General features: G+C 46.0%; 1 protein-coding gene across 3 annotated transcripts; it reads left to right on the forward strand.

Moving 5' to 3' along the window:
* The first annotated feature begins 450 nt into the window (after window positions 1–450).
* Window positions 451–18749, forward strand: GEMIN8 (gem nuclear organelle associated protein 8). Of its 3 annotated transcripts, XM_032880156.1 has the most exons (5): window positions 451–550; window positions 4044–4122; window positions 7996–8040; window positions 8679–9129; window positions 18197–18749. In XM_032880156.1, the coding sequence occupies exons 2-5, from the start codon at window positions 4081–4083 to the stop codon at window positions 18451–18453; spliced, it is 795 nt and encodes a 264-aa protein (XP_032736047.1). In that variant the 5' UTR covers window positions 451–550; window positions 4044–4080; the 3' UTR covers window positions 18454–18749. The 3 variants fall into 3 exon arrangements, with proteins under 3 accessions (XP_032736047.1, XP_032736048.1, XP_032736049.1); XM_032880157.1 differs by lacking the exon at window positions 4044–4122 and having other exon boundaries at window positions 451–548; XM_032880158.1 differs by lacking the exons at window positions 451–550; window positions 4044–4122 and adding an exon at window positions 5875–6120.
* Window positions 18750–19057: the final 308 nt, after the last annotated feature.

A 19057-nucleotide genomic window follows, 5' to 3' on the forward strand; every position in this document is an offset into this window, starting at 1 on the left:
CGAGGTTAATAAACTAAACGCAACTTCCAACACGCCGGGGCGTGTTCTCCTGGGCCAGGACCTCAAGACTTGCTAGTTTAAAAAAAAAAAAGAGGAAAGGCTAACTAAAGACAAGAGGGGTAAGATAAGGGAGCTGAGACAACGGCGAAAAGTCGACAGTCAAGGAACTTGCCCAGGGACAAAACCGTCGTCTTCCCGGCGCGCCACACGCGTCAGCGGAGATACAGGTGCTAGACCCGCGCCGCGACACCCGAGCTGCGCCCACTCCCTTGGCCCACCACCTTCCTCCAGCCCCTCCCTACGCTCCGCCCCAGAAGGCGGAGCCTCATCTCCCGACGGTCTCCCACGAGGCGCAGAACGCGGAGCGGACGTGGCGTCAGCGGCGCCGTGCGCGGACTTCCGGCGCGCACGTCACGTGATCCGCGCCGGAAGTGCCTTTCCGGTCTCCCGGGCAACAGCCCCTCCCTCCCGTGCCCCTTCTGTCTCCTTACAGGAAGTAGGTCCCTGCTCGCCCACCGCCCGAGATCCGCGAGCTACGAGCCCATGAGGTGACTCCGGGGACGGCTGGGTTTCCTTTGGGGAGTGAGGGAGGAGCATGGAGGCACCGAAGCCTGGCTTCCTCAGATACTGGGAGAGCCGAGGACTTGCCTGTCACGTTGTCGTAATTAGCCTCATCTCGCGGGGCCCGTGAGATTCCTGAATTATTGCTGGTTAATTGTGACAGGGGACTGGTTCCAGAGACTCTCAGCCGCCGTGCTTCGCAATCGGTGGATGGCTTTTGTTGCTCGGGGGCCCATGCCAGACCAATTAAATTCGAATCTGTAGAAGTGGGACCCAGGCATCGGTATTTTGATGAAACTCCCCCACGTGATTCTGAGGTGCTGAGTAACAATGTGTTAAGCTAAGTCTGTAAAGTGAATTCGGGCTCTGGCCATACAGCCCGGTATCTGAACAGAACGTCGCCCAGGGCAGCCTCATCCTTGGAGGGATGTCTGGAATATCGGCCCATCTACTCAAAACTTAGGGTTTTCTTTTTTTTTTTCCCTCACACTTCGACCTCTGTGGGAGGTCAGAATTTTGGTGGAACTTACCTAGGGAACATATGGCCACTGTGGTCTTTTATGCGCCTTACCCGTGGAGGTGGAGAAGGTCTTTGCCCACTTTTCTTCCTCAGTAATAAAGTGGAGTTGAGCTAGGGACCAACGAAGTACCTTTTAGCTGTGAAATCCTGGGAGTTCCTTAGTACAGATCAGATGGTTCTGAACAATTTTATCTTTATCAGGAATGATTTTTAAAGCTGTTTCATAGGCTAGGTAGGTTCTTGTACCAGAAGTCAGGACATTACTAGAAACTCTAGGCTAAAGTTTAGTAACACTTCTGGGGTTGTTTACTCTCAGAGTTTCCGTGAATTGTGGGGTGGAGATAACATTTACAAATACAACTTATAAATACAGTTTGTAAGGGACCCCTTTGGGATGGCAATGCGAAGAGCTGCCCTATATTTTTAAAGATCGTTGGGTAGTGACTTGGGATAGGTGTAACTGAAGACAGGTTCACAGAAGGTGTACAGATCTCTTCTGTGTTCATTGCTGGGAAAGTATATAAGCTAAAGGTCCAGAGAGGAATTTTCATTCTAAAACTGTTTTTACAGATGGTAAAGGATTATTTTGGTTTTTAGGATCCAGCATTTAAAGATGGGGTGAGAAGAGAAGGATGGGAGAAAATTGAACAATTAAGGCCAGAGTGGAGGCTGGAGAGATTACAAATTCGGTGCAGAACTCTTGGACGCCTTCTCTCCAATGGGAAATCCACCCATAGAACAGTTGGACACGTGAAAAAAAGAGCATAACTGTGGTTGATCAAAGATCAGATGAATTGAAAATAGTTTTGAAAACATCCTAATGTATTTAAACGTCTGCTTCCTGAAAAGATTTGTGGCTTTACGGGTTACTTGAATGACTAGCTACTTTGTTTACTTAGGGAGGGTAGAAGGAGGAGAGACTATTATCAGGAAACAGCAATCTCAGCAGCATCCAAAGGCAAGAAAATACAGCTGTGGTTTTTATGCTGGAAGGAAAATAGGAAACGTAATAAGATTACAGAATCAATGCCTACAAGTAATTTATTAAATGAGTGGGACGTAGTGCTGTATCAATTCAGGAAACACAGTGATCACATGGAATTACCATGTATGTGTTTATAGAAGTAAACTTGAAATAAAACCTCTGAAATCTGCTGGTGGGCTTAAGCACTTTAAACGAGCTATGGCTTTTGCGGATAGGCTCTGAACTTGCATGACCTGCCCGTTCAACCCTTAGTCCTTTACAGTCACACCAGCTTTTGCTTTGTGAGGGATACACTTGGAGTGAGGTGAACTTACCTGTTTCCTCTTTTGAGTTGTATTGCTGGTATGCCCTTGGTTACCCCAGTTTTCGCCTCTTCCATTGCCTGTTGTGTTCATGGTCAGAGGGTCACTTTGTCTTGGAGTGGCCTCACACTTCACTTAAGATCTTGACATTAGCCACCTGGGGATTTGGTGAACCTGAAAATAGATCTGCTCACAAATCCATCACCCTGCTGACAGACAACAACGTTCTGTGGGTGGAAGGTTATTTGTATTTTTTTTTTTTTTTAAAAGAACACTTAACTACATCCTTTCAGTCTTTCTCCTTCACCATGCTGGGCCTTCCTTTGTGACATTACTTCTAACTGCGACATCCGGAAGAGAGTAAATTGGGGTTTGGGGTTGAAGGAATGAAAAGGAAATAAAACCTTTTTGGCTCCCTCGCCCATCAGTCTTAACAGTGGTTGTTACAGACAGGTGCAGGCTCTCTGAACTGGATATTGTGTGCCCTTGTGGGAGGCTCATGTCTGGCCATAAGACAGAGCCTGGACTCCTGAGGGTGGGAAGACATTCAGTCTCGAGCCATCTTTGTTGTCCACATTACCCAGCAGGGACCATTCTAAGCCGCAGGAGGGAGTCCCTGAGGGCATCAGGCTAGTTGAAGCTGCTGTCAGGCCACTGGGGGTGGCAGGAAGCAATGCTATCAGAAAACTTTTCTATTATCTTAGTTCAGGAAGTTACTACTGATGTATGCATTCTTGGAAGACTCTTCTCTGATAGGGTTATTACTACAAACACAGAAATGCCTTAGAACCACAAATGACTCAGTTCATGTAATTTCCATTTCTCATTGTACCTTCATTTATTTTGAGCAATTTCCAGCAGACCCCCTTCTACCCTGAAACATACACTGAAGGCCTACATTAGATCCTCTAAATTACATGTTTGGTTCAGAGAACCAGATCGTTGGGAGCCTTACTGGAAAGGCTTGACCTTTGGGACTTTAGCCAGCATAACTTAATGACTGACTTCCAGTGTGTTCCTATGCAAAAAATCAAAGCAGGTGAGTTTTCACATATTTAATTTTCAGAATTCTACTGGAAAAGGAGGATAGAGAGGAAAATCCAGTTGCAGAGTACACATTATTATTTGAGAGGAATTTCTGTTTTTATTTTATTTATTGGTTGCAATGACACATCCTAGATCCTATATTTGTAGGAATAGAAATACACAGTAAAAAGAATATGTACACTGTCACTACCTTTCAACAAAGCCACATTACTTACTTGTGGAATGGAAATAGTTGGATTTTTTCCATTAAAAACAACAAAGTTCTTGTCTGTTATTCCTCATGTATATTTATGCATTTAAAAATACATCTCTAGGATAAGCAGATTGATTGAAGAATGCACGTGTTTTTTTAAAAAGGCTATATGGGAAAATACATGGTTTAAGACCCAGGGCACTATCTTGCCAGTGGGCCCCAGGCCTCGGCAGGGTTTCATGAATGACCTCAGCGCTGTTTTTTTCCTTCCTCCTCTGGTGGTTGAGGACAGACAATGAATTTGGTCTCTGTGCTCGCCCGGGCTCAGCTGGGTAGTGACTATTATGCCATTGTGCTCACTGGGGAGGGCTGCCGGTTTGGTGGTACTGTGGATCCCGGCCTGCCCTGACATTGCCATTCTCTTTTCTTTCAGTCCCACCATCCCATTAGGAGGAAAGCTGCTGTTCAGTCCATGAAGACGTGTGCCGCAGGAGTAAGAGACACTCCCAAAGAGGTGGCGAATGAAAGATAAAATTAAAGACCTTTGAAAGGCATCTAAATCTGCTGTGACCATAAGCTTGCTTCTCTTTGAACTGGTGGCAGAAAGTGTTGCTTTAATGTCTAGAATTAGTTTCATGTTGGCTTTTCAGAAACCCAGGCTTTTTTTTTTTTTTAAAGGTCCTTAAGTTCTCCATGTAGAAAGAGTAGCCGGTTTGAAAAAGTTAACAGGACCCATTCTTAGAGTAGGTTATCGCCTTTCCTTAGGAGCTAACTGATGCACCTAGCAGGAAGGAATATGTATTCTTTCTTCCAGGGAAGAGAGTCTGGGAGCTCTCTCCTGCTTCCCGTCCTTGTGGGGTTGCTGTCCATGGCAACTAGTAGGGTCTCCATCAGAAATCATGGCACTGCATGTGCATTATAAGCCCAGTTGATTTCAGGAGTTTGGTGGGGTTTTTTTTAATTAAGTCTTTAAATATCTCTGTAGATGTTGAAGAAATGGTCCAGTTTCCTTATTTAGTTATTAAGACGATTCTTTTGTCCCAGATACTAGGAACTGGTCACCAGGATTCCTGGTGGTCATCATCACCGTTGTCTAGCTTCCACTAGGCTTACTCCAAGCCTAATCATCTACGAGACGAGAGAGAATCACAAAGTTCTCCACAGATGGCCAAGTGGGGAATGAGCAGCGATGAGAGTCCCCTGCATACTGACCGCGGAGTGTGTGCAGCCGAATGATGTATTCACGTGAAGCTGGGCCTGGCAAAGGATGGCCCACGGCTTGTTGTTGTTCCTATACCTGGGAGCTAAGAATGGTGTTTCCATTGTCGAAGGGTTGTTTTTGAATTTATTTATTTTTTTAAATTTATTTATTTGTAAAGATTTTATCTATTTGAGAGAGAAAGAGCATGAACTGGGGGAGTGATGGGCAGAGAGTGAGGGAGAAACAGACTCCCCATTGAGCAGGGAGCCTGATGCGGGGTTGGATCCCAGGTCCCCGAGATCATGACATGAGCCGAAGGCAGACATTTAACCGAGTGGGCCACCCAGGCATCCCGGGTTGTTTTTAAATTAAAAAAAAAAAAAAGAATATGAAGAGTGTGTGACAGAGACTATATATGGCCTACAAGCCCCAAATACTTACTATTTGGCTCTTTACACAAAAATTTTGCTGGTATAAAATACCAGGAGTAATGCTGGAAAAAGCAAACCAAGAATTAGAAAGCTGTATGCAAACTGCTACTCCTTTAGACATATTTTTCTAGACCTTCTTTCATTTCCTTTCTGAGAATTTGCTTAATTTGTCGTTCATTCTCAGGAACAACTTTCAACTGAATATCTGTAGGATTTTAGGAATCTTAAAATACTTACAATGTAAAACTCTATGATAGACAGGTTTTGGAATGTGGAGGGGGGAAGAATAGAGCCAGGGGTAAATGAGCATATGCGACACAGAGCTCCCGGGCTCTTAATTTGCCGGAGGCTGGTGGCGGATTTGCTCAGAAGTGTCCCAGTGGCCAAAACAGGAAGCACTATCAGAATAAAATCGATGTCAGAGATGCCTGTATTCCATCATTAAGATAAACTCAGCTTTCTTGAACAGCCTGGGTCTTGAAAGCGTCCAGTGCCTTAGCTGACTAGTTGATCTGCTTCATAGGTCACCGGCACACCAGGCTGAATCCGAGCTACTTGTGCCCCAGACCCTGGAACCGGCTTTCTTCAGCCCACTGCCCTGGCTTCCTTCTCGCAGAAGCAGTCAGGCCATGCCTTGTGTGATCTCTGAGACCGTGTAACATGGTGGCCCTTCTAGCAAGTTATTTGTCAAATCAAAGGCATAAATAAGTAGCCTCTCCTCAAATTAGCTCTCCGTGCCCCCTTTTAATCACAGCCATTGACATTTGAGCAGCCTGGTGGACGTGATGAATTACACCAGAGCCTCTTAAACAGTCGCCTACTTGATGGCACGTGCCTACACTTCCAGCTCTGCAAAGTGCAACCTCTCCTAAGCCACCTTGCACATTTTCAGAATACTGGTACAAAGACTTTTAAAGCCAGGCTGGATTTTCCCAGTTATAAATAAGAGCAGGATTTCCCAAGGTCTGCAGTAGTGTTCGGTGACGATAAAGTTTATGGCATCTTTGAGGCTGAAGCCAGACCTTCCCAGTTCGGGATAATTAATATTTACGTTGATCTGGTTCTAAGTACGTTTTACGAGACATTGAAGTCTGGATTCAAAACTCTGAATTTCCAGAAGACACACAGATGCCCTGTAGACTTTTCAAATTCAATTCCTGTGCTACTTGTTAATCTCTAAAACAAATTTGATTAAGACACACATTAAAGTTCACTTTAATGGCATTATGTCTGCAGGCTCTTAGAAAAATGCTTAGATTTCAGTGATACAGATATGAAACCGGTCTGGAATGATTTAGCCACTTACAGGCCGCACCTATAAGCGGTGCGGTTTAGCGCTCAAGTATGTACTGACGTCTACCGTAATTTCGTTTGTGCAGTGTTACTTCTCTGGGTGGTTAACCCCTTAATTGTATTGACTTTTGTTTTTCTTCAGTAGCTTGTAAAGCACATAGGCAGTTAGCCAGGTTTTCAGATAATGGCTCACGTTTTAAACATTTAAATTGTAGTTTTGTAAGTATTGCGAACTTAATTTACACTTACATTTTCACTGCGTGGATTAGCTTTTTTCCAGTTCACACTCACTGCGTGTGTGTATTCTTGAATTTAGAACAGGGAATAAGAAGTGTGGGCTGTGTTTAAGATATATTTACAGAAGATCAGGTCAGCTCTCTTAGAAATAGCCTGTTGGAAAGCCTATTGTATTTAAAAAGAAAGTGAATGGTTCTCTTCAGGCTAAATCTTAAAAGATGTGGTCAATTTAACAGCTCAGTTTTCCACATTAACCATAGCAGAACATCTGATAGAGATAACAAAATAACTCAAGTTTATTTCTTAAGGCTTAGAGATTTTTAAATTCTGCCCTCTCATGAAGTGAAGGAGGAAAAAACAGGCCTCCTTCTGTATCTGATTTCCCAGAGTGTCAACATCCAAGTAGCTGTTGGCTCAGCACCACATTGTGTTAGTGGTTTCATCTCACGGATGCTTCAGTTCTCGTGCATTTTAGGATACTGCTTTTTTTTTTTTATTTTAACTTTTTTAAGTTATCCCTGCACTCAGTGTGGAGTTTGAATGCATGACCCTGAGATCAGGAGTTGCATGCTCTACAGAATGAGCCGGCCAGGATGTTTTGCCCCAGGATGTTTTGTTTAACTTTCTTTTTTTAAGTATATCCTGACATGCCGTGGCATTTTAGTAGCTCTGAACTCCTGAGCAGGAAGGAGAAAAAATTGTTTTCAGTAGCTCCCAGAAGATATCGCTGCAGATTAAACTTTACCTTTAGGTATCTTCTGCCACGTCAGTACGTCACAAGCAGGTGCGAAAGGAGTAAATCCTGGCTGAGCAGGGCTGCTGAGCAAAGCCCTTCTATGCAGGCGATTGGTGGAAAGTCTCCGGGGAACAGTTTCTCCTGCAATGATGCCGAGTGCTTAGGCAGGGAGAGTCATATATTATTAGTTCCTGTTCTGTATTAATATTTTTAATACCGGTCCTAGCCACTAACTGTATGGTGCTTTCCAGTCTTTACTTCCAATAGGTAAACAAATACTTGAAAAATGCAGTGTCCTTTGAGCCACTTAATCATACCTAAGGGGACCCCTCCCAGGTGCCAGGCCCCTGTAGCGTATGTTGGGTGAAGACCAGGCGTGGTGTTCAGAAGAGCCAGCCTCTAAGGGGCTGCTCTGTAAACCCTGAAGTAGCCACAAGTGTCCCCCACGTGCACTGACCAGATGTTTGCACTGTGCTTGTTCTTTCCTAGTTTCAGCGCCCACTTGGACTTCCACAACCAGAGATGACAGCAAAGGTAAGTTGTTTTTTTGTTGTTGTTTTTTTCTTTTTTTAAGCTTTTTTTTTTTTTTTTTAACTCATGAGCAAAGGGTAAATTTTAGCCATTAGGGTCTTGGTATTCTCATCCCATGACGGAGAAGACCAAAGAAACAAATACATCCAGAAGGGAAAAGTAAAAGCACCAGTGGGTTGCTAGCAATCAGGTTGCTAGACAGCTGTTGTCCAGCTACTGAGAGTGGCCCAGACCAGCAGATGTTTAGGGGGGTAGTGAGGGAGGAACCAGAGAACATTAGTCCATGTGGTTCTTGGAACTAGGCACTAGGTTCCAGTGGGTAGAGAGGCCCAAGGTGGTTGATGTCCATATCTCTCCATGCATCTTACCTAAAAATGATAATCATTAGCCTCTGTCCCCATTTCATTGTGGCCATAACGTTAAACTGAGTCCTGTGTGTACCTCATGCACATGCATGTCGTGTCCGTTGTGGGCATGGACCCGTCCTGCGTCCTCTTTGGCCCAGTGGTAGCATCCTGACGTAGAGTCGGTATTTACTAGATACTCCATAGAAAACGTGTTGTTTAGCCAATTCAGTACTTGAGGGTTCTCTTGAGGAAGGACTGTGTGGCATCTGGCTTCCACCTCCCTTTATTCTGTAGGTGGCGTCCTGGAAAGCCGCTGAGCCTTGGTCTTTTCATCCAGTCTATGCAAGGTACTGGCGCCATTATCACCAGGCCATGGCCTGGATGCGGAGCCACCACAGCGCCTACAGGAAGGCGGTGGAATCTTACTGCAGTTACCCGTGGGCCTTCCCTCCTGCAACTCTTCCCCAGAGCCCTCCCACGAACAAGGCCAAGCCTCAGCCCTCTCGTGACCATCACCCGGCCTCCGCGGACTCGCGCTGCATTTCTTCACCTTCTAGAAGGTCCAGGCAGCATCCAGCAGCCCGCCCCAGAGAACACCAAGCTTGGCCTGCCGAGGAGGAGGAGGAGGAGGAGGCGGCGGAGTCCGAGTCAGACGGGGGTGTGGAGTGCGACCTGAGCAACATGGAGATCACAGAGGAGCTGCGCCAGTACTTCGCCCAGACGGAGAGGCACCGGGAAGAGCGACGTAAGTGTGCGCCCCCCCTGCGCGCTTCCTTTCCTCGCCCTGCCTCTCGCACTGCCTTCTTCCCTCGAGTTATTTTGTAACTTCTACCAAACCACATCCAGTCCCACCTCAGCTCTGTCAGCTTCCAGAGGTATTTTCAGACAGGACTTTTTTTAGCTCTAGAACAAGACTTGTCCCAGTGGTACCTCTGCCGTCTACTGAGTAGCAGACCGCAAATCGGGGGGTGTGCATGGGGGTGTGCCTGTGTTCCCTTATCTACCCCCAGCCCCTCAGGGCCATGCCACCCATTTCACAAATGAAGCAAGTGACCTTTCAGAAGGTCCGTTGACTTACTCCATGGTACACAGCTAGTAACGAGCTATTGGGGTTCAAATCAAGGTCTGTCTGACTCCCAGTTCCTGTGCTGCTTCCTCTAGCACACATTTAGGGATTAGGTTTTGTCCCTGAGACTGCTAGGTTTTTTTTAAATACTGCTGTCACCTCACCCCTACACAGCTCTGAGACTTCCCTTGCTAGCAAGCTACCAGGCCTTAGTTTTTAAGCGGCATCAGAGCAGAGGTCAGTGTGAACCTAAACAGCCACAAAATGTCTGGGACTCAAACCTTTCTGGTCCGATCCCGCATCGAAGCAGTCTGCTGTTAAGGTTATAGAAACATGATAATGCTTTTCCCTCTTCCATGGCAAAGCAGGAATTTCCTTTTTTTTTTTTTTAATAATTTCTTACCAAGTTCCTACAAAGAACTAGAACTATGAAAATTCACCAGACTGTTTACATTTGAAGTGTCTCAGATACATAAGTGCTTTTCTCCTTATAAACAGTATCTAGTCTCAATATTGTTTTTATTGAGTTCTAATTATATGATACTTTACTTAGAATGTTTTTAATAAATAGAAAGAAACAAGATAAACAGAAACATGGAAGTCTGGGGATGGCCAAGATGGGGTTCCATCTTTGATTGATCTGTGTTTTCCTGATGATGGGTTGATCGATCCCCGCAGGGTGCCAGGAACTGAGAGGTGGGCTTTGTATAAGGTATCGTGCCTTTTAGTGTCTGAAAAGTATACAGTGATGAAAGAGAGGAGGTGTTCCGGCATGTCCACATTCGGCTGGAATGCCGTTTTTTTTATAGCTTTGGAAAAAATACGATGGATGTGGGGTTTCTTTCTTTTGTCCTTACTAGAGGGTAAAATAACATGTTTCCCTCCACAGATTGATATGTATATGATAGCAGTTCTAATTAGAGATGGAAGCAAACCCCAATCATCCAAAAAGCCATTTTGAATTATCTGCTCATTTAAAATAAGCTTGATACATAGTTACTCAATAAAAAATAGATGTGATGATAATGAAAATAAAGTAACGAAATGTGTCTTTCTGACGTCAGCAGTTCAGTTACAGATATGGCTAAGAACCGTTCTTCCTCTTGCCTTGGTCAGGTAGAATTCTAGGTAAGTTTAAAAAAAAAAAAAAGTCATAAAAATTACCTGCTAAGTTGTGCCTGACACTTAATACTGGTTTTGAATGAGTGAATGATTTTGGTATTAATTATGAGCCTTAAATCAGGGTTTTCAAGTATCCCATAAAGTGCTAAGCTTGCTGTGCTTGTGCGGGACATTTTACAAAGTGAGTTAGGCTTTGATGAACTTTGTATTTGGTTTTATATTATTCCCATATCCACTGAGTTGACCTCAAGGCTCCAGATTGCACTGTTGTCATCACTGTGGTGGGTTGAATTTTGTTCCCTAAAAGAAAGATCTTTTGGAGTCCTAAGCTTCCCCCTCTCCAGCCTCAGGATGTGCCCTCATGTGGACATAGAGTCTCTACGGAGGTAACCAAGTTAACATGAGATCTTTAGGGTGGGCCCTGATCCAGTACAACTAGTGCCCTTCGAAAAGGAAACATGTGCACGCAGAGGTAGACATGCACCCAGGGAGAAGGCCACAGGAAGCCTGGAGTTCTGCCGCTGGAAGCTAACAGAGAGGCCTGGACCAAGATCTTCCCTAGCGCCTTCAGAAGGGGCACGGCCCTGCTGCCCATGCCTTGACCTCAGACTTCTGGCCTCCACACCTGTGAGACGAGAAATTTCTGTTATGCTAAGCCACCCAGTTTGTGGTGCTTTGTTACAGCAACCCTAGGAAACTAATGCAATCCCCCTGTGAGAATTTTCTTTGTCCCAACATGCAGTCTGCGAGTGGGACATGAAGTGAACTACAGAGGTCTTCCCATCCCTTTGGAGAAACTGTTACGTACTTGTTTTACCATGATGTAGACAGCAACCAATAAAAAAGGGAATTTTGTGAAAACCCATACAGCCTTCATCTTCAACCTTATTCTTCCATGTATATGTTATTATTAATAACAGTATACTGAGCGAGCTGTGGCGGAAGCGTTCACGTTAGAGTCCCACCCGCCCCCGCCACTCATCAGCTAGAGGCACTTAGCTTGTGGGTCACCTATCCTGGTCAGACTGTGCCTCAGTCACCTGACCTGTGAAAGGGGATCCTAATCAGTAGAGTGGTAATTATGAAGATTCAGTGAGATAAAAAACGATAAGTGAGAGAACCATGCTTGGCACGAAGTCAGTGCCCAAGAAATGTTAGTTAGGGTTAGTTGCTGATAACTCATCCTTTAGTGTGTGTCATTAACCAAATATGGATTTTACTCCGATGCTGTGTTAATTAGCGCTTGACTGAGGGTTTGCATACTTGTAGTAAAGATGTTCTGTGGCTTCAAAACAAAGTCATTTCTGCTCTGCACTTTCTAAATTCTTAAATTGACTTAGAGTCTTTAAAAAGGAAAAGAATTAAAGTTTTGGTGTCGATCCTATTTAGTCATTAACATAGTTTCATCAAAGTAGTCATTAACACAACTTTTAGTCCATTTCAAGGACATTCTTGCCTGATGTAACAATGTAGGAAAATGCGTGGAAAAACCCACTTCCATATTATTAATAACAGCACTAAACACACCGAGCTTCTGCTTCTTCGTGCATTGTAAATGTGTAGTTGTAGCATAATTGAAAACTGCTTGTCTTAGGGTCTCCGCAATGCTTTTGTGTCCTGCGGTCTGCCCTGGAAATATTACCAGGTCTTTGGGAGAAGAGGAGATGGTCTGGCAAGGGTGAGAACATGCTGTGGGGTCAGAGTCTGATCTGACTAGTAAAGACTTAGAAGCTCCTGGGGCCTGACCCTGTACCACCAAAAACAATGGGCATTATTTTTTTCACCAGCGCTTTCGGTGGCATGTAGGATGAATACTGCCGCATACTGTTCCTTCGAGCAATGCTGAGGGATGGAACTCAGATGTAAGCGCTGTGAATGTCCGAGGTGCTTTGCGACCCGTTACTTCACTAGAAGTGTTCGTAGAAGTTGCGCTACGTACACAGTTGGGATATATTTTAGGAGTGATTAGGGACCTGAGTAGTGTGAATACTTAGTTGAAACTTGTTTTGTTTTGCTCTTTGAACCACTAGAAGCTACTTATTCAATAAAGGCAAATTCAGCTTTGAATAGAGATCATCTAGAGAACACAGAATTTTATGAAATGTATCACCAGCAGGGAAAGACGTAGCTAAATTTAATTCTATTTTTCAGTATTACTTCCACAGGAGTCTATATGTTACATAATTCATCATCATCAGAGTCTTATTTAATATTTTCTTAGAATAAAATCCTTCATACTGGACAGCATGTTCCTGTTTATGATTACTGCTCTTCCAGATAATCTCTAACATATTTTAGCGATTAAAAAAAAAAAAACTAAGTAGGAAAATAAAGAACTCCTTCTGTGTGGTGGGAACAGACATGCTTTTGATTATGTTATATGTCATTTCCTAATGAGATACTTCCGTTATTCAGAACTTCACTGGTAACATTACTTATGGGAAAGTAGACAGTTCTGGAGTTTTAAAGGTCAGCTATGTTTTCAATTATTTCTTAGGAAAAATGTTTGTTGTTAAGAAAACTACCATGTTTTAGTCATAAATAACCATCAGTAGAGACTGCAAGGATATGGTCCTAATACTTAGAAGGGAGACGAATGAAAGTTATCATTCCCAGTGCAGAAAGCCTCTGGAACAAACACCACCACCGTTGTCTCAGGCTTGAGCCAATCAGATATTATCCTCTGTGTTTTGGGGGTAACCGTTAGGTCAAAACAGAGACATATTCACAAAGAGCTTAAACCCAGTTGGGAAGAGGAGACAAAATCAAGTTAAAACTGATACCTAGGGGCACCAGGGTGTCTCAGATGGCTAAGCATCTGCCTTCGGCTCAGGTCATGATCCCAGGGTGCTGGGATCGAGCCCCGCATTGGGCTCCCTGCTCGGCAGGAAGCCTGCTTCTCCCTCTCCCTCTGCTATTTGCCCCGCTTGTGCTCTCTCTGTTTCAAATAAATAAAATCTTAAAAAAAAAAACAAAACCTGATAGCTAGAAGAGCCATCTGTGGCCTGGTCCGTGTGTACCTTTGCAGTGACGAGTGGAGTCCGTGAACTCAGCCATGAGAGAAATTTCACAGGGTAGTGGTGGAAAATGGAGTATGCTCTAGCCTTGAGGGATGGGGTCCGTTGGGATCAAGAGAGGAAGAAAGGGGGTAAGTCCACTCCCCACTTAGCACTCAACGTGCTGTTCTTACCACAGGGCCCAGCAGTGCTTTTAGACATTAGCTGGGAGAGTTGGAAGGTTTAGACCACTTTTCATCACCAAACCTTCCATCAGGCCGCTGGAACCCCAGCCAGTTCACCCTCAGTCCACCCTCTGGGGAAAACATCGAGGATATAGTGAACGGCACGGTATTGAGTGAGCCACTGTGCCGTCCTCCTGACCGAACACAGTTCCACCGCACCATGTCCCATCCAGTCCCGATGCTCGAGGTACGGAAAACCAGTCGGAGTGAAGATGCATATAAAAGGCTGAAGAAAAGTGGAAGGGCAGGATGGAAGTGTGCTCTTATTCTGAAAACAGTAATTATCCACTGACTTCATTTGTCAGGGGGAGACGGATGGGAGGTGAGGACGAAGGCCCAGCAGAAACGGCTCCAGGTCTGCTGGCAAGCACCTGTGTTCCGGGTGTGTCGCTGACAAGCCAGGAGTGACAAGCCAGAAGCGAGTCACTTGTGACATAAATCAAGCCTGTGCTTGTGCTCGGTTGTGCTAAAATCATTAATTCTGGCAGCATAGCAGAGAATACAGTCGGACATGCTGATCCTAGAAAAATAACATTGAAACTCACTTGTCTTAGTGCTTTGTCTTCCAGAATGTTCTGCCTTTGGGCTGATTATCTGTGGAATACTGAATGAATGTTTTCCCGCTAGGTCAGGTCCTCTAAAATCTAAGTCATTCCTCATGATTTTGTTTTCCTTTGTTAACTGTAAGTCCACATTGATAGTAGCGTCATGTAAATTGGTAGATTGATGGGGAAGATAGCAAGGTTATATATCCTGAACCCAGACAGGATTCAGTAGTGTTTGTCCTTAATAAGATGTTACTGTTTTCTTGTTTTAACCCTATATACATATTAACCTTTATATTAGTTTGCTAGGGCTGCAGTATCAAATGACCATAAATGGGCTCAAAACAACAGAAATGTATTCTCAGTTCCGGAAGCCAGAAGTCTGAAATCATGGAGTCAGCAGGACCCACTCCCTCCAAAGGTTCTGGGACTTTGCCTCTTCCCAGCCTCTGGTGGCTTCTGGTGTTCACTGGTCTGTGGGGACATTGTTCTAGTCCTGCCCCCTTGGTTACCTGGTTTTCCCCCCTATGTCTCTGTGTGTCCTTTTCTGTTTCTCATAAGGACACGCTCATTGGGTTTGGGGTCCACACTCATCCAGTATGATCCCATCTTGATCCTCCGTTACATCTACAAAGACCTTGTTTCTTTAAAAAAAAAAAAAAGAGAGAGAGAGAGAGAGAGAAGGTCTGAGGTTCCATGTAGGTGTGAATGTGGGGGGGACACTATTCAACCCACTCCAGCCCTGCATGAAACCTGAAATCTAATAACACATTCCGGTTTTTATCAGAATAGCCTGTAGGAGAAAAAGCACTGGGGAACATCGATCCCACAGCTGTTTTCAGTAAAGAATGATCAGCCACTCGGCGACACGGGACCTGTCCTGTCCGAAGTGTGATCTCCTCCTCTGCCTCAGTCAGAGGCTTCCCATCTGGTTGAGCCCTCACCTTGTTTTGACAGGAAGAAAAACTGCTAGTGAGGGAGAAGCCTTTCCTTCATCGGGAGGAAGGAACAATAAATAGAAAACAGAATAAGTGATGCCTTCGAACGAGTATATTGTGTTCTGAAGTTTGCTTGGTCCCCTAAGTCGGTGTAAGCTGAAGTACTTCGAAAAGCTAGCGGCGGCTTCCCGTGTGCAGCCCGTCTGAGCGCGTTGGATTTTAAGCTGACCGCTTTTCAAATTTGTAGTCTAGCCATAGGACTTTTCTTTTTTTATAATTGTCTAAGTCAGTAGAGGCACGGTGACGCAGAAGTAAAGGAACGAGATCAGACCCCATCTCACGGCCGCCCACATCTCCCTCAGCCTCTCTACCGTGGAGGCTTCTGAGGAACCCTCTGGAGGGAGCTCTACCTGGCGCCCTTTGAGATTTGACCATCTGTTTCTCTATCCCTGAGTTGTCATCATTCTTCTTTAACAGCATCTGCAAGAAACAGCCGTTTACAAACAAGAATGTGTGGCCTCTGTCCAGACTTTCTCTCAACAGTCATTTCCTGAGCACCTGCTTAGTGTCAGGCATTGTGTCCTCCTCGGCCTGGGGACAGCGGGGGCTGGTGAAGGTGACAGTGCCCTTTTCCCATGCATGACTTCCACAGGCGGGTTTTAGCACTAGCCGTTCAGTGCAGGGGACAGGCTCCCTGCCTTTTAGGTCTGTGTTTTAGGGCACCTACCCACCATGCTGGAAACCAGGAAAGCCCCAAGCCTCATTCAAGGCCGGGAGAGGACAAGGGTTGAGTCTTAAATTTTCATAAGGAGACCCGAATAGGAAGAAGATACAAGAAAAGAATTGAGAACAGAGGGTTGTGTCTTTTATTCTGTTATTCTTACACGGAATGAGCTTCATAAGCTGAAACCCTGTGATGGTACCCATGAGCACATGCCAGGTGTGAACTTGGAAAGCTACACTGGCTACGCGGACTGGCGGCTGCACTTGGTTCCTTTTAACAGTGCTTCATCGACAGATGTCAGCCGTAAGAAAGCATCTCGATGTAGAATTGTTACACTGATTTCCTACCTGTAAGATAGTTTTGGTCAGAAGAGTAGCAGAACCATGGTAAATTATCAGGAAAAGAAAAAGAAAGATGCGAAAGAAAGAAGGTTAAATTCACGTATCCTGGCGGCAGAGAGCAACACTTGGTAAGATAGTGTGGATCCGGTGTTTATTCAGACTTGGAAATGTGAAGCCTCAGACTCACACAGGAAGTTGAACATCTGCTGTGTCACTAGATCTGTCGGTGAGGCTGATTATAGTCTTGGGACAAATGTGAAAGTAAAAGGACTGCAGTCTGGGAACCTCTGTCCTCTAGATGCACAGGCCCTGGGCGCCCCCGCAGGCCTCTCCCCACCCTCCACCACGGGATTGTTTCCTCCTGGCCCGGGAGGAAACGGGTCCAAGGGCTAGTAACAGCGCAGGGCTCCCATAGGTGGCAGAGGGAACAGCTGTCCCTGGCTAATGTGGAAATGTCCCGCTTTCAGAGGAGTGGTCTTTGGAGGGTGGGGCTATACAATGTAAACACCTGTGGGAACGGAACAGCTTACATCCTAAGGTTTCAGACTGGCAAGACGACCAAAACCGAGAAACGAGTGGTTAACTGACCTCGCATTCGTTTGCACATTACGCCAGTGTTTCGGTTCAGTTCTGCATTTCACGGCAAGTCAGCCACGTCTCCCGTTTGCGGGTAAGGGAGCAGTTACATTGCGCTTACCTGCTTGGCGGTCATTTGGCCTGCCTATCTGTAGGTGACCTCCTGCAGTTAGAAAGAAGCTGCGGATGTGCTGAGAAGTGGCCGCCCACGTTTTTCGTGTTCCTGGGTGTCCAAAGCTCCTTCCGTCCAACTCCAAGGGGATACGTGCGAATAACAGACTTAGGAGCATGACTGCCTCGCCACAGGCATACCTTGCTGCTCCCTTTAGGGTTCACAAGGAATGCGTGGTTTATGTCATTGTTTTATCCCCTGTAACCATCTTCACTCCTTCCTCGGTAGCAGCAGTACCTACAGATGGGTGCATCGTGTGCCTTCTACTCTCCCGTCTCTCTGGTCCCGACAGAGTGGCCTACACAAATCTGTCAGCTGGCTAAATTTTACCTTATGCAGGGATACGTTGTTTCTGTATACATAAGGATAGAAGTTCTGATACTGGGACTTGTTTTAGGAAAACGTGTACAGGGGAGAACACACTGGATTTCTTGCTTTACAAGAATCCATTTATATCACTAGGATTAAAATCACATGGCTCTGTCACTTGAAATTTAGCCTATGCTGAGCTGTGAAGCTCTTCCTTCCATTGGCAGAATTAGCCTGGCTCGGCCCCGTCTGCTTGGGCAAGTGTCCTATTATCTGACTCCATTTCCTCGCGTGCTCCGTGCCTCCGTGTAGAAGGATCAGGGATCATCGCTGCGATTCCCTAGTACCCGCACTTGCTCTGTTCCAGATCACCTAAAATCAGTACCTCGAACGCGGGGCTGACTTTTTCTCCCAGCACCTCCTTTGTGGGCTGAACTACTACTTCTTGCAACCCTGGACTTTGCAGGAAGCGTTTCGTTTCCCTGCTGGCCTGGCACAGTGTGTGAATCGAGGCGAGCTCCGCCAGCCCTTCCAGAGGCGCGGCTTGTGGGCGGCCAAGCCGCGCAGATGGAAGAGGGAGAGCTGTATTCGGGGCTCAGTGCGCAGGTTCGACGGTGCTGGGTGACATGTTTCTAGCAGGGTCGCCTCCCGGATGAGCAAATGGTGCATTTCCTAGGCATGCGGGCAGTGGTGTGCGGGTATCTGGGCAGCCGCCGCCACCTGGCCACACAGCTGACAGCCACACCCCGCGCTCACCGCCGTGTCGGTTCGTTCTCAGGGCGGCAGCAGCAGCTGGACGCCCAGCGCCTGGACGACTACGTGAACGCCGACCACGACCTGTACTACAGCACCCACCGCTCGGTGCACCCCCCCTCCGAGAGGCCCGGCGAGCGGCGCCAGGCCGAGATGAAGCGCTTGTATGGGGACAGCGCCGCGAAGATCCAGGCCATGGAGGCCGCCGTGCAGCTGAGCTTCGACAAGCACTGTGACAGGAAGCAGCCCAAGTACTGGCCGGTCATCCCGCTCAAGTTCTGAGCCCGGGGCGCCACGTACCCAGCCATCACCCCCCTTCCTTTTGGATTCACTGAATCTCTCCTGTGCATCTTCTCAGGGAAATTTCTCTTATACTGAGAAATCAGCAGGTCACCAAAGTCCCAGGGGGCCCGTCTCAGGGCTGGATGTAACACGTTGGCCACTTGAAGTCAGCAAGATGTGTGCTGTTGCCAACATGAAAGATTTTCTGTTGATCCAAAATGATAATTTCATGTATATCATGCTTTCATGTATATCACTGATACTCTCCAGTTCATTAAAGTCCTCACTTAGAGACACCGCCTAGGTTTTTTTGCCTTTTTCTGTTTTCTTCTGTCCTGTCTTTAACCCACCTGAACTTAAGCGCACGTGCCTTAAATGAGTCCGATGTCCTCTCCCGCTCAAACTCCTTTAGCCCCCACTGAAAGTGACCCCGTGGGACAGACACCACTTCTCTCCGCTGCAGAGGTCAGCGTGCGTGTCCTCTAAAGGAGCAAAGAGTATTTCCGGCTTTGCAGGCCACACAGCCTTTGTTGCTCTGTTCTGCCCCTGCCGCCTGGAAGCAGCTCTGAATGGTAAGTAAACAAATGGGCATGGGTGCGTTCTG

Source organism: Lontra canadensis, unplaced genomic scaffold, assembly GCF_010015895.1.
Source record: "Lontra canadensis isolate GAN:19392208 unplaced genomic scaffold, GSC_riverotter_1.0 scaffold68, whole genome shotgun sequence".
NCBI classification, from domain to species: Eukaryota; Metazoa; Chordata; class Mammalia; order Carnivora; family Mustelidae; genus Lontra; species Lontra canadensis.

Coding starts and splice junctions, on each gene's coding strand:
- GEMIN8 (XM_032880156.1), top strand. CDS start 4,081: ATGAAGACGTGTGCCGCAGGAGTAAGAGACACTCCCAAAGAG. Junction 8,041..8,678: donor AACCAGAGATGACAGCAAAG/GTAAGTTGTTTT, acceptor TTTATTCTGTAG/GTGGCGTCCTGGAAAGCCGC. Junction 9,130..18,196: donor GAGGCACCGGGAAGAGCGAC/GTAAGTGTGCGC, acceptor GTTCGTTCTCAG/GGCGGCAGCAGCAGCTGGAC.